General features: G+C 34.9%; 1 protein-coding gene across 2 annotated transcripts in view; it reads right to left on the bottom strand.

Moving 5' to 3' along the window:
* COL21A1 (collagen type XXI alpha 1 chain) overlaps positions 1-14307 on the bottom strand; it is a 186243-nt gene that overhangs the window by 6794 nt on the left and 165142 nt on the right. For both annotated transcript variants that reach the window (XM_060164109.1, XM_060164108.1), the window contains 7 exons: positions 13866-13910; positions 11653-11706; positions 9989-10042; positions 7067-7120; positions 5385-5456; positions 3672-3707; positions 902-946 (listed from right to left, as the gene is read on the bottom strand). In XM_060164109.1, the coding sequence (XP_060020092.1) occupies positions 902-946; positions 3672-3707; positions 5385-5456; positions 7067-7120; positions 9989-10042; positions 11653-11706; positions 13866-13910 (360 nt within the window). The remainder of the gene's footprint in view (positions 1-901; positions 947-3671; positions 3708-5384; positions 5457-7066; positions 7121-9988; positions 10043-11652; positions 11707-13865; positions 13911-14307) is intronic.

The raw sequence follows: 14307 nt of genomic DNA, 5'->3' as shown, positions 1-14307 counted from the left end.
CCTCCAGAGTCAGTGTAATCACTGAATCTTTCTCCCACCCACACTCCCTAATCAGTTGGATGCTTTTCTTTTTTTTTTCTTTTTTTTGTGGTATGCGGGCCTCCCACTGCTGTGGCCTCTCCTGTTGCGGAGTACAGGCTCCGGACGCGCAGGCTCAGCAGCCATGGCTCACAGGCCTAGCCGCTCCGCGGCATGTGGGATCTTCCCGGACCGGGGCACGAACCCGTGTCCCCTGCATTGGCAGGCAGACTCTCAACCACTGCGCCACCAGGGAAGCCCAGCTGGATGCTTTTATTTGTCCAATATGGCTCTGACTGAACCTACATGCCACTTGGCAATCTCACAGAAACATGGCTTCATGAGGAGAGTTTAGTCAAGGAAGAAGCAAGGCAATCGTATTATGTATCTACTGCACAACACAGTTCTTCAAGATGGCATTTTAATTCATCTCTAGTGTAGTAAATTATATCTTTGAACAAACTAGAGGGAAACAAGGACATTCCTTCACTATGTATGGCCTCAACTACTCACATTTCAAGGAGAAAATCAAAACTCAACAGTAGGTACAGAGATGCTGCCATGTATGGCTGCCTTGGGCCAATACTACTCCAAGAAATGGGTGGAACTGTCTACCTTTAGTCATTTACTTGGTCAGAAGAAAGCATTGAAAATCAAGTTTCACAGCCACTGAGAGTATCAGCATGGGAAAATGAAAATATAAATCAAAAGATTAAAGTTGTGATCACCATCACCACTAGAATTCTCATCCTTGGGCACTTAGAATGCACTTAGAATGCAGGCTACATCTCCCCTTCTCCCCACCCATTTTTATTTGCAAGTAACCCTCTCTCAGGGGGTTCATTATGTGATTCATTATTTCATTTTCCATAAAAAAAAATACCTGTGGCCCTGGAATCCCTGGTCTTCCATTCTCTCCCTTTTGACCCTTTAAAATTGAATAAATGTTATTCATTAGTTTGCACACATATGATGCAATCACATATACAACACAAACTATGTACTGTGCTGTCATCTAGAAGAAAGGTCACAAGAGCAGTGTTGCAAATATGTAAAATGATGTAAGAGAAGAAAAAAAGAAGTGAGAGGAACGTCAACCTAATCTTACAGCTAAAATGGATAAAGACAAGGAACGAACTGCTGACTTTGGGGAACATGTAAATAATGTTAGACAGTTGAGGATGTTCTGCTGAGTCCATGTTCACAGCATGAAAATAATTTAAAAATCCAGTGGCTGTGGTCATTTTCTTAATTTCAATGACATTATTCATGTTCGGTGTTGATTATACACATGGAGGGCAAGAAGATCATTTGAAGGACATTTTTAAACTAAAAATATACTGTAAAATACATTTTGAATGAAAATCTTTAAATTAGGACAAATAGAGAAAAAGTTAATAAAGATATAAACACATTTGTCCATTCAATTAATATTTTGGGACATCCTCCTTGTATAAGACATTGGGCCAGACCCTGAAACTCTACTATTTCATCCCTATGTTGAACAGGATAATTAGCAGTTTCTAGCAAAACATACACCTAGATACACAATCAATTAAAGATCTAGTGACTGAAATTGTAAATCACTCCTGCATAGAGGTTTTTTCGTTTACTTACATCAATGAATTCCCAGGGGCCCTATTTGCTGTAGGGACACTGTTGCAGTGTCCCCATGTTGCCTTCAAGTTGCTTACTGTGTGGTGCAAAAGCTAAGCAATTAATCTCTTTAATAAGCAGTTAAATTCTAAATTTCAAAGTGCTAAGATACTAAACCTTAACTGTTCTCAACACATAAACAAACTAACGTGACATGATAAAGGTGTTAGCTAACCTTACAGTAGTAATCATATTGCAATATATAAATTGCACCTTGTACACCTTAAACTTACACAATGGTATATGTTAATTATATCACCTTAAACTTGTACACCTTAAACTCGTACACCTTAAACTTACACCTTGTACACCTTAAACTTATACATTATTATATATTAACATTGTGCCTTGTATACCTTAAACTTATACAATGTTATATGTTAATTATATCAATAAAAATATATACAACTAAATTCTATTGGAATTCTATTAAAAAAAGAATAATGAAAATACTGTCGATAAGGATGCAGTGTATAATTATATATCTGGAATGGATACTACTGGGACATATGGTGGGGCATCTGATAAAGAGGGTACGAAAAATGACTCCACCTTGAGTGCAGCCCTCAGGGATGTGTAAGTGGTACCCAACTCGAGAAGACGGGGGTGTGGCAGGGAGAGAAGACACAGGACAGAGGTGTATAATTTCTTCCAGCTAAAGCAGCAGGGCAGGAGCAGATAATAGTGGGTAGACTGGCAAAGAGATAAGACTAAAGAAGATTCAGTCCAACAAGGAGGCACTTTATGGGCTGGACTTTATCTTGAAATGTGTGTGGAGCATCACTGAAGGACTCCTAAGCAGTTGTGTAACTTAGTTACTGATGCTGGTAAAAGTGTGGGGGGAAGGGGTGGACTGAACTCAAGGAGACCAGTTAGTATATTACAGTCACTCAGGACCCATGACAAGAAATGGTCAGGACAGTGGGATGGGGGGAAGGGGCTTAGTTCAAGTTTCATTGTCTGAAACAGTGTTCAGACTGTGACCTTAGCAGATTTTGATGCTATTATTACCTAAATTTGAAATTTCCTTTTATGCCACCAGATATTCTGGAGCTTTCAAAGTTCTGCGAATTTTGCAAAGTGTTTTACGTAGCAAGACTCAGCCACTATAGCTGAACTTTTTTTTTTTTTTTTTTTGGCCACATCGCACAGCATGTGGGTATCTTAGTTCCCGACCAGGGATAAAACCTGTGCTCCCTGCATTGGGAGCACAGATTCTTAACCACTGGACCATCAGGGAAGCCCCTATAGCTGAGCTTTGTAATCTTAAAAACATCATTAAAGTACTGTCTGGACACTTGATTTGTAATTGATGATTGGAAAAGTCTTACATTTCTAGAACTTAAAAGACTGAAAGACAAACAGATATAGTTTATTCCTGATCAGTGTGTCACTGATTCAGCCAGCGGCGTCCTACTCACGGGTCAGGGTTCAGTTAATGAAAAAACCATCTGAGGGCCACTCGGACTGAGGTGAAACTGTCCTCATCTCCCAAAGCTGTAGCATAGTTCTCCTCTTTGCCTTTGTTGCTAAGCCACCCAAAACCAAACGTCCTTCTAAATCTCCCTAGATTTCCTCAGCCTGATCTAATTTTCTGGTATAATTCTCCTTCTGTTTATTAGTTTGAATATGTTTTATATACAGTGTTAACAGTTTCTTATCAAATTTATTTATGCCATAAGCCATGTCAAATCATTTGTGGAAACCAACACACCATAAAATATGTAAATAAATATATATTACAAGCATGTGATAAAATCCGTATGTTATTTTGTTGAATCGCTTGGTTCCCAAGTTTCCTACAATAGTGGTGTAGTGACGAATGTTAAAGTTAGATTTGATGTGTTTTGAGAAATTTAGTAAAATGAGAAAGCTGGGATTTAACAGATATTGACAGTAAAACAGGAAGGAGCTGGAAAAGCCATGTAAGAATTAAAAAGAATGAAGCCGTGAGTTTTTTTGCCAAGCCAAAAAAATAAAATAAGCCAGTAACATACCTGAATGCCCTTTTCGCCTTGATTTCCTTTGTCCCCCTGCAAAAAGGCCGTCTAATATGTATCATAATGTCATATATTCTGTATCCTTTCAAATAAACATGCTTTTCTTCTGCCAAGAAAAATATATGGTCTCATGCAAATTCGACAAGTGCCTTATAAACAAAAGTTGACTCCAACATGATATTTGAGAAGAGAGTAAAAACACATTATGTCAAGATGATGTTCTAAATGAATACTTTCTTGTATTACATTCAAAAGAAAATTAACTACAATTTCTATTTTATAAGGAAGAAGAAAACTTTTCTATATTAATCACAATCTGAAGTTAAACAAAGAGAGGACTATATTTTGACAAATCTCGTTTTATGAAATCAAACTGAAAAGTCTTCTACTATTAAGCTAATAATGGCCACAAATTTATAGGAAAAAATGAAATAAAACAATGTTGAAAAAGTATTTTAGAAAACATACGCTTTAAAAATTAACTTTTGGGGGGAAATTCATATTCCATAATATTGTTTCCTGGAATTTCTCAGCTAGAAGAGATGTTTGAAACCAACTAGTTCAGTGTCTTTGTTCTTATAATGTACCCACAGATCAGGAAAGGTAAGCATTTGCCCAAGGTTGAACTTGGACGCTCTTTCCAAATTTCCATTCTACCATGCTATCCAAACATAAAGAGTAGAGTTTTGTGTTTACAGCGAATAAAATACAGATTTTCTTTTAACTGGCAGGTTTCTGAACAAGGAATCTCTAAATCCAAACATATTCACAGTAGTTTACTTAATATTCACTGATGGTCTAACACTTAATTGCTGCTGTGAGGGTCATTCCTGTGTCAGCAAGTACTGCCTGCCGCTCATCAGAGCAAAAGGGATCACACTAGGTACAGTAATCTAGGGGCTGAGCAGATAATACATGAGGGATAGAAAAAATGAAATGGTAGAAAAACTGAAAGAGCAAGGAATACAAAGATGGAGACATAACAGTTTGTATCCTTTGCAGAAAAAAAGCCAACACATCCACTCTTAACCTGAACTGTATATATCTGTAGGGGTATGGACTTCTCTGACAGGTGGGCAGTCAGTTCTTGCTCAAAGACTTCAAGCCAACAATAATATGTGTATAGATACAGCTCAGAGTTCTTTACTTAACAGGAGAGAGAGAGAACCCAAAGTGATGCTGTTTTATCTCAACAAAACATTTTATATGAATATATATGTTTTGTATTTTAAACTCCTTAAATTAATTTTAAGTGAACTATTATGTAATATAATTGTTTCACAGATAGGAATGCCATGGTCAAGCATTCTGGCTGTAATTTTTATTGTTTCAGACTTTTGCCCCAGTTTTGGTAAGAGTGATATTCACATTTTGGTAAGAGTGCCTCATGTGGAATATTTTCCCTAAAAAGTTCTTGACACATCTGGATTGACCACAGAACAATCTGAATTTACAAGATATTATTTAATTGTACGTTTATATTTTTTGATCTGTCTCTTCGAAGATCCTCATCTAGGAGACAGTACCTATGCGGAGACATGAAAGGTGCCACAGCTCTTAGCATGAGGTTGAACACATTATATGTACACCAAATACATAGGTCAGCTCATCACTGAATACATAATTGGCCCTTCTACACTATGTGCACAAAAAGAAAACTTACATGGTAATAGCTGATTAACATTGAATTATATGTCCTAAATATCATACCTTTTTCCCTTGAATTCCAGGTAAACCCAGGTATCCTGGTTCTCCTGGCAGACCCACTGCTCCTGGTTCTCCCTAAGTAACACAGAATTCACATGAAGATCACAGGCTTACTGCTTGTGAAAAACCCCACTGTTTTTGTCTCTATATACATCTCAAATTTAAAACTGATAGTTAAAAATTTTGTTAGAGTTATTACTATAGAAATAGTAAAGAATAGTAAAGTTCACTGAAGTCCCAATAAAACTTCTTATATTTTTTCCTATCTTTGCTAGTTAAGAAATCCTGAGATCATATCATATTTTAAAATTTTATAAACATTTGGTATTTTTATTATATTTATAATGTCAACAATAAATAATAAAGCAGTGAAAATAATAAACACAGGTATCTCTCTTTGTATTTACTAATACTTTCCCATCCTCTTGAAATTGCTTTTTCTCATAATCCTCCTTTAAAAAGACTTATTTTATTGTTACAAAACTGGTAAGTAAATAGAAGTAATAAAATTATTGAAAATCTCATTACCCACTATTTTTATTTGGTTATATACTTTTCCCTCTACCTCTCACAAACACATACACAACTTAGATACTAAAACATGCTGTGTATGCATAACTTAAGTAAACATAATCATTTACTTCAAAATATATTAATATTTTGAGTTCTTTATATGCCATTATGTTTTTTAAATTTTAAATTACAGAATAGTATTCAACTATATTGATTTACCATATTTAATAAAATTTTTATTGTTAAACATTCACTTTCACAGTTTTTATTTTTATAAACAATATTGGGGTGAACACCCTTGTAGTTAGATATGCAAATTTATGATTTTTACTTTATAGATATGGAATATTATTTTCTTAGACATAAATTCTTGAGCTGTTTTCAGAACAAGGAATAGTCCATAAGTTATCTTAACTCAATTTTTCTACTCCCTATCATGTCATAGGGATTATTTCCTTTTTTAAAAGAGACTTACAATGTGAAAGTATATAATGATGATGTATCAACGATATTTAGGTTAAAATTGTAAGAGATAGGACATGCTCCTGAATATGCTTCATGTTTTGGTTTTGCTTTATTTGCTTTACCATTAGTCCCAAACTCTGTCATATTAAATAAAAACAACTCTCTTCTGTGGAAACTAAGTTCTGTTCTCTTTGCTCACTGTGAGCTGTTGAATATTACTCTAGATTTTTAAAGGCTAGAAGAGAATTGAAAATCTGATTGAAATAAACATCAACTATTTGGTTTGGAGGAAACTGGTAAAGGCAACTGTGACTCCCAGATTGAAAATAAAGTCCCATCAATCAGCAAACAAAGAAACGGCACCACCAGGGGAGACACACACTCATTCAGCCACATAAGAGCGTGATATTCTCTGAACCAGAGAAGATGTTCATATTAGCATCCAAATTTTACTAATTCTAGAAGAACCAAACTAAAGCATATTTCATGCCTTTATTACCTAAACTATGATAAAATATCCAAAAAACAGAAATGAAATTGGCCCACATTCACCACTGGCTTTCAGGTACCCTAATTTTATGTTAAAAGGTAATCCTTCATTTCATCTATCTTTTCTTAAGGGATACAAATGTTAATCTCATCAAATAATGAGAGGAACTCATACTTCTTTGAAAACATTTCCAAATGCTTCGAAACAAATTAATTACCTTGAGTCCAGAAGCCCCAGGCAGCCCTTGAAGTCCAGGTTCACCTTTATTTCCCTGTCAATGCATCAAAGCCATTTGAAATTTTTTGAATTTAGTCATCACCATATATCTGATACAGACACTTAAGGGAATACATTTTAAACAACTTTTGCATTTTCAACTTTCCAATTGTTTGAAATATAGAATCTATATGTGAAGCCTACTTATTAAGAAAAACTCTTTTAAGCAGGGAAGTGAGTCCGCATATTTATAAAGCTTTCTACCAGCCTGTTTGATGCTGGCAGCTCGAAGTAAAAAGAGAGATTCCAATCTTTAGGGACTGGCACTAATTAGCTAGGTCTTTGTGCTGCACAAGCCAGACCCATGTATCTTAATAGCATCTTCTAGGCTGGAAATCTTCATCTTTCTCTGTTTTGCTTTCTCTGTATGACTCATTTTCAGTATGCAACTGAAAAAAGAAAATTAGCCTCAAATGCACTTTTGAGTGGCTTTTGGAAGAAGCATGAATCAGAAAACTTTTAGTTTGCGTTCTTTTTCAGGATTCCAGTGCAGTCCTTGCTAACAGACATTTGGAAAGCAAGACCAAGTTGTCAGAGCAAAGAATGTAAGATAGGAAAAGAGGATTGGTTATAAAAGACAACCTGCCTCCTGGATCATCAGGAGAGATTGTCAGTGGTGGTTCTGGCTTTCAAATATACTTGGACACCTGAAATCACAACCCAATCAATGTTTGGCAAAAACCTATAATTAAAGAGGTTGGTGTAATACCTAGAAGTGGGGGGCGATGATCACCCAGAGCCAGGTCAGGCTCACTGATCAGTAAAGGGAACCACTTTCATTCTCAGCTCACGTTGAGAACCACGTGAGCATACTATTTGGACTTAATTAAAGCATTTAGCACATAAAAGCATGATTATACCATAGAACAATGGTTCCTTAAATTTTCTAATTTTACAAATGATTAAGCTGAAACTCAGAGGTGACAGGACTTGCCAAAAGCTACATGACCTGATTATGTTAATATACCCTGATGTCATTTAGATAATATTTTATAAAACTGGAATATGATAGGGTAAAACAGACTTATAAATGGCTCAACGGCTATTTTACAAAGAGGTATTATAATCTAAATTGGAAGTTTTCTAAAGATCTACCACAGAATTTCAGCCTCATCCCTGCCTTGCTTAACACAGCTTTTTTTGTCTTACTCTTGAACTTATATCAATTGTTACTGAAGGCATAGTTCACAAATATATTAGTTGACAAAACCAGAGGGTTTTGTCAACTAACATAGAGGCAAGTAAACTATGGCCTGTGGGCTAAGTCAGCCCAATGCCTCCTTTTGTAAATGAACTTGTACGAAACACAGGCACATCCACACCGTGGTGGCTGCTTTTACATTTCAATAGCAGAGCTGAGTGGCTGCAACAGAAATTATATGGCCCTCAAAGACTAAAACATGTCCTATCTGGCCCTTGGCAGAAAAACTTTCTAAGACCTGAGGTAATATACTGCATGAAAACAAGTTGAAATGTTTCACTGAAAAGATTACATTTAAGAGGTATAATTTTAACATCTTGAATCTATTTTTAACAAAATAATCGTAGAAGGACAAGATGAGGGAAATCAAACTTTATAGTAATTTATGTAAAAACAAACTGTGATGTTAGAATCAGCCACTTGACTCCCCAGCCACAACAGCAGACCTACCCAAGTGGTGGATGCCACAAATACATTGTTCTAATGTCTTTTATGGAAAATCTAGCAGGTTTAGTTGACCTCCAGCTCAGTGTGAGCCAACGATGCTAAGTGGCTAATTAAAAATGCTGATGAAATCTTAGGCTGCGTTCTTAAGAATTAGAGGATCCAGAACATCATGGGAGAGTCCATTGTACCCAGTTATTTAAGGAATATACAACTACTCTATTTTTTCTTACAACATGACCTTGCAACATGATGGAGAACCTCCACTTGGCAAGTGCACACTTACTACTGCTAGGACTCACAGTGTTCCAAGCACCCACAGGGTCCACCTCTGGTGAGACGGCAGCTACTTCTCCCTAATCACTGGGCTCCCAATGACATTTTATCCTATCTCTTTCTAGGTACTTTAGAATTAAAAGTAGAGTAGATTAGGCCATGTACTCATTTTGTATGCCAGGATCTATTTCCCTGGTCTAGTTAAAGGTTGAATGCTTCCAAAACAGCAATTCCGTCACTTCCTTTCAGAAGGCTATCCTAGAATCTACTTATTAAGTAGTCAAGAATAGTTTCTTGCGTTGAGCCAGAAGGTACCCGGTCTGATCCTCTAATGAAAAGAAATTCTCTTACACATGACTCTGTAGACCTAGAAAACGGTTGAATCATGGTACTCAGAGTGCCAGTTCTAGCTTAAGAATAACCTCACCTGACACCTAAATATATTGTCAAGCGTGCCTTACTTTTTAAATGTGAAAGTTAAGATAATGTGCCATCTTATCCACAGTCCCAAGGGAGGATAAAACTCACTACAAGGCATTTTACAAATAAAAATTCCACATACATTCCACTAAATAAAAAACCAAGAAGAGGACTTGGAAGTTGGTAAAGTTACCCTCAGTGGTCACTACAGATACTCTAGATGGTGGGCTGGGTACAGAGCCCCATAGAGCTCTGGGTATTCCTCAGTCCCTTGAGCTGCCAGTAAGGGAAGAGGGCTGAGTCATGCAGGATCTTGGACCTTTTCCAGCTTAAACCAGGCCTGCTTTACGTTAGCGTGTTTTATATGCTTAGTTTTTGCCTAAGACTTCATTCCTACAAGTGCTTGTTCATAGACTTCAAACCACATTCAAAATAAAATCAATGTAGTTAAAACTTTGACTGAAGTACCTAAATGGTCATTTTGCACAAAGCCCTCAATCTTGTTAAGCTAATTTTCTTTACCTTAGATCCTGGGGCTCCAGGCTGACCTGGTGAGCCGTCGCTTCCCATCAAACCCTACATTTTAAATGGAAATTGCAAGAGCAATTTAGAGAATAATATTTTTAAAATATTCAATCAGTTTTCAAGTTATACATTACCATCATAATCAATCCACTAAAATATAATGCAAGATATGGGAAACATCCCTACACACATCCAAATAAAGGATAATAAAGAATCAAACTATGCAAGATAACATGAAGGCTGGCAAAGCCCTTATAATTTGGTTGCTTAAATCACCTACAAATAGCAAAAATGACTGGAGAGCTAGTAAGAGACAAATGTAAAGAAAAATTTCTTTTTTCTACACTCTACTTTCTTCCTTTCTCATGATGGCCAAGAATTAGATTACTTCATAGATGTTATTTTGGTCAATTTTACTTACGTTTTCTATTTTCTTGAATAATGATTTTAAAGAATTAAAATCTAATAATTTCTCTGAATGTAAGAATGTCTATTCAAGTTACAAATGGCCATATTTTTAGTAACCATATAATTCAAAATAAGACACTGATAACTATTCTAGCAACCAGGAACTAATTTAATTTAGATTCCATTTAAATACTATTACATATATAAAAAACATTTGCTTTCTCTTAATCACAGCAAAGGAAATGTGATGAGCAAAAAAATATTCAATTAGTATTATCAGAAAACAGAATCTCAGTATAGTCACATTGAAAACAGCATGTCATCACTACTATGGTTTGCTATCAATTCAGATTTATTACAACTATAAAATGTAAAATATACTAGTCATAACATAGTGTTTGAAATATTAGAAATATTAAATATAGATATTCTTGAAGTTCAATGAAGTTCTAGTCAATGCCTTCACTTTCTGGAGGCTAACTTAAATACTGGTAAATAATCAAGTTTCATTTAATATTTCAATGAAAAAATAATTTGGTCTTTATGATGGAGGTAGAGGAAGAATATTCCATTCAAATCTTTCACCAAGATCTTATCAAATCTTTTCACTGGCTAAAATATCTGCTTTTTTAACTTACATAATTAAATGAAAGATCATAAACTGTCCATTTTTTTTACTTAAAAAAAAGCTATTACAGGCAATTTGATTCATAGATTAAAATACACATTGCTTCTAACAATTTACTTTTAGAAATTTTTTATGGAGTCCTATACACCATAGGATTATCATAATTTCTAATATCATACTCATATGTCCCTTTACTCCCCAAACTTCCAAAATTACTTGTTCACTAATTTAGGATCTTCCTATACTACCTGTTCTGAATATATTCTCCCTCATTACTGTAATAAATTTGTAAATTTTCTAAAAAATAACAAAGAATATTTATTGAGTTTTAGATCTTCTCATGGTACTCAGTATTTTTTTTAGCTAGAATATTTGTTTTCTGGTTTATCTACAGTAAGCGTTCTTAATCCTTACTTGGGTAGCCAACTTTTTGAGAATCTGAAGAAATCTAGACTGCTCTAGAAAAATGAACATAATCTTTTTCATACAAATGCATGGAATTTGTGAATCCCAAAATTCTCATTGCTGAATCCTCCCACCAGTTTTGTGAATTTCAGAATAAGAACCTCTGGTACATAATGACAATATTTCAAACACCCCAGTAATAATAATGACATTAACATACAGGTATCCCCGGAGCTCCTTTTTTTCCTAGTGGTCCTGGAGGCCCAATTTCTCCCTAAAAATCAAATACAGATTAAGTTTAAAATTGTAGAGTATCAATTCATCTTTAGAAATTTCCTACGAAAGCATTATGAAATGAAAACTCAATATCAGTCAGCCCAATGTGTCTGCCTTTCCTTCCTATATTGTAAGACGAAGCAATGCAAGGTAAAAAATCAGGAATCTAACATCTTAAAGACGTAGGCCTAGGGTCTGTGGAATTATTAAGGAAAATATTTCATTAGGAAATCAGGAGCGGCACTCTTATTCTTTCAAAGGAAGACCTAGCAGTTCACATACTGTTGGTGAGGTGAGACAACAGAGGGAAAAAAAATCAAGTGAAAAAATTTCTTATTTACCATAATTTAAGAGCTATGATAGTAAGTACAGATTAAGAAAAATTAGGACACAGTTTAATAGCATTTAGACTTCAGATTTTGGGATTGTGGCTGACCTGATGCTCCAAGGGATTTTCTGATTCCAGAACAACAACCCTGGAAAGAATATCCTCTTTGAGAAGCAGGAGAAGTCTTCAAAGATCCCTCACTTTAATAAAATATACTCTCGGTTATGATTGTGATTATGAGGATTTGGAAGTGTGCAGAAACCTCACTAGAAGTTGAGCAGCAGGAAACAAGAGGGCTGAAGGTGTCTGAGGGGACATGCTCAGCTTTTAAGAAACTGAACACTGGGCCAGCTATGGGGAGAGGGCAGGAACCTTTAGTACCTACAATGGCTCAGGACCCTCAAAGAGCACTGAAATGGTACCCGCGGTTACCAGCAGGAGGCTCTCCATGACCCAGTTAGGCTGACAGGACGCCCACTAACTAGGATGAAGCAATGAGCTCAGCATCAACAATTAAGACAGGAGAGGCAGAAAACCACAAGACTGAGAATCAAGAGGAATAACAATGAACTGCAGCTGTCAGAATGACTAGAAAGAGAATTTAGAACTACACGTGAAATCTTTACAAATGAAAGAATGGAATCATGAAAAACTACTAGGACTGAAGATAGAACAAGAGACTAGACTATCAAGAATAAAAAGATGTTATAGCACAGGGATGTGTGTGTATATATATATATATATATATATATATATATATACACACACACATATATATATATATAAATGAATCATTTTGCTGTCCCTTGAAACTAACACAATGGTGTAAATCAACTATACTTCCATAAAAAAAAGAATAAAAAGATGTTATTAAAATTTGAAATTCTAGAAATGAAAAATATGATTGTTTAGATTTTTTAAAAAATCAATTGATGGCTTAAACAGCAGATTAGACACAGTAAAGGGAGAATAAATAGACTGGAAAATATATCCAAAAAATTTAACCAGAATTTAAGAATCTAGGATATGGAAGTAAGCAATTTAGAGATGTAGAGGACAAAATTAAAAGGAATAAAATATGTCTAACTAGAATTCCAGAAAGAGGGAAGAGCAGAAGATGAAGAGAATTAGCATGGAGATTAACCGCTCATGTCTTCCAGAGATAATGGAAATAATTCTACAGAGCCAAGAAGCAAACTAAATTCCCACCCGGATGAATAAAGAGAATTCCATATCTAGATACATCACAGTGAGTTTTAAGAACACTAAAAACAAATAAAATATCTTAAAAGAATCCCCAAAGAAGGGACAGGTCACTTACAAAAGAATGATGATTAGAACAAGAGCAGATTTTTCATAGTGAACCATGGAAGCCAGGAGATGACAGTAGAAAAATTTCAGTGTATTAAGAGGAAATAATCATCAATCTTGAATTGTATACTCTACAAAATCCTCTCTCAAAAACATACTGGTAATTGAATAAACACTGAAAGTTTATAACCAAAGTATTTGTACTAAAAGAATTTCTAAAAATACAGTTTAGTAAGTAGTACAATTTTCCCAAAAGTATGGTCTAAGAGCACAAGATAGAAAGTAACTAAGTAAAATAGAAAGCATGTATGTAAATCCAAATCCATATCTGTATAAAACAACAACAAAAACTAATTGTAAGGTCAAAATAATAGCTTCTGAAATTATATCATGTTTGAACCATTAACTGTTGCCATGAATGTGGTAAAAAATGTATTCTATGTGAAGAGACATCACCACTTTGCCCTTTTCATAATCAGATTCCAGGCCCAAATCTTTCAACTTTCATTAGCACTTACTTTTTGTCCCATTAATCCTTGGTTTCCAGGAAATCCTGGGATTCCCTAAAAAGAAATAAAGTAGATTTTTAATTTAAAAAATTTAGACTGTATCATTAAAGAAGAATAGGCCATAATTGGAGTTTTAACTTGTAAATAATGCAAATCATCAAACATATCTCTTGACTACATGAAACCACTATTTATATTAATCAAATTTTGGAAAAGAAAAATTTATGAGATTTTTTATTATACATCTGATATTTAAAGTTTTAAATACCGGCTTAAAAAAAAAGAAGCTATGAAGATATTAATCTTGGCTCTTCTTTCAGACCAACATAAGTGATAAAATAAGAAGGATATTTCATTTGAACACTTTCTTATGTTACTTATAATGATTAATGCAAAAAGACTGTCAAATCATAGGAGTTCAGATTCAGTACAACAGTTCCAAAGGCCCTCA

The sequence above is a fragment of the Lagenorhynchus albirostris genome, chromosome 10, assembly GCF_949774975.1.
Source record: "Lagenorhynchus albirostris chromosome 10, mLagAlb1.1, whole genome shotgun sequence".
In the NCBI taxonomy this organism is placed as follows: Eukaryota; Metazoa; Chordata; class Mammalia; order Artiodactyla; family Delphinidae; genus Lagenorhynchus; species Lagenorhynchus albirostris.
This window is presented reverse-complemented; position numbering and strand designations above follow the sequence as displayed.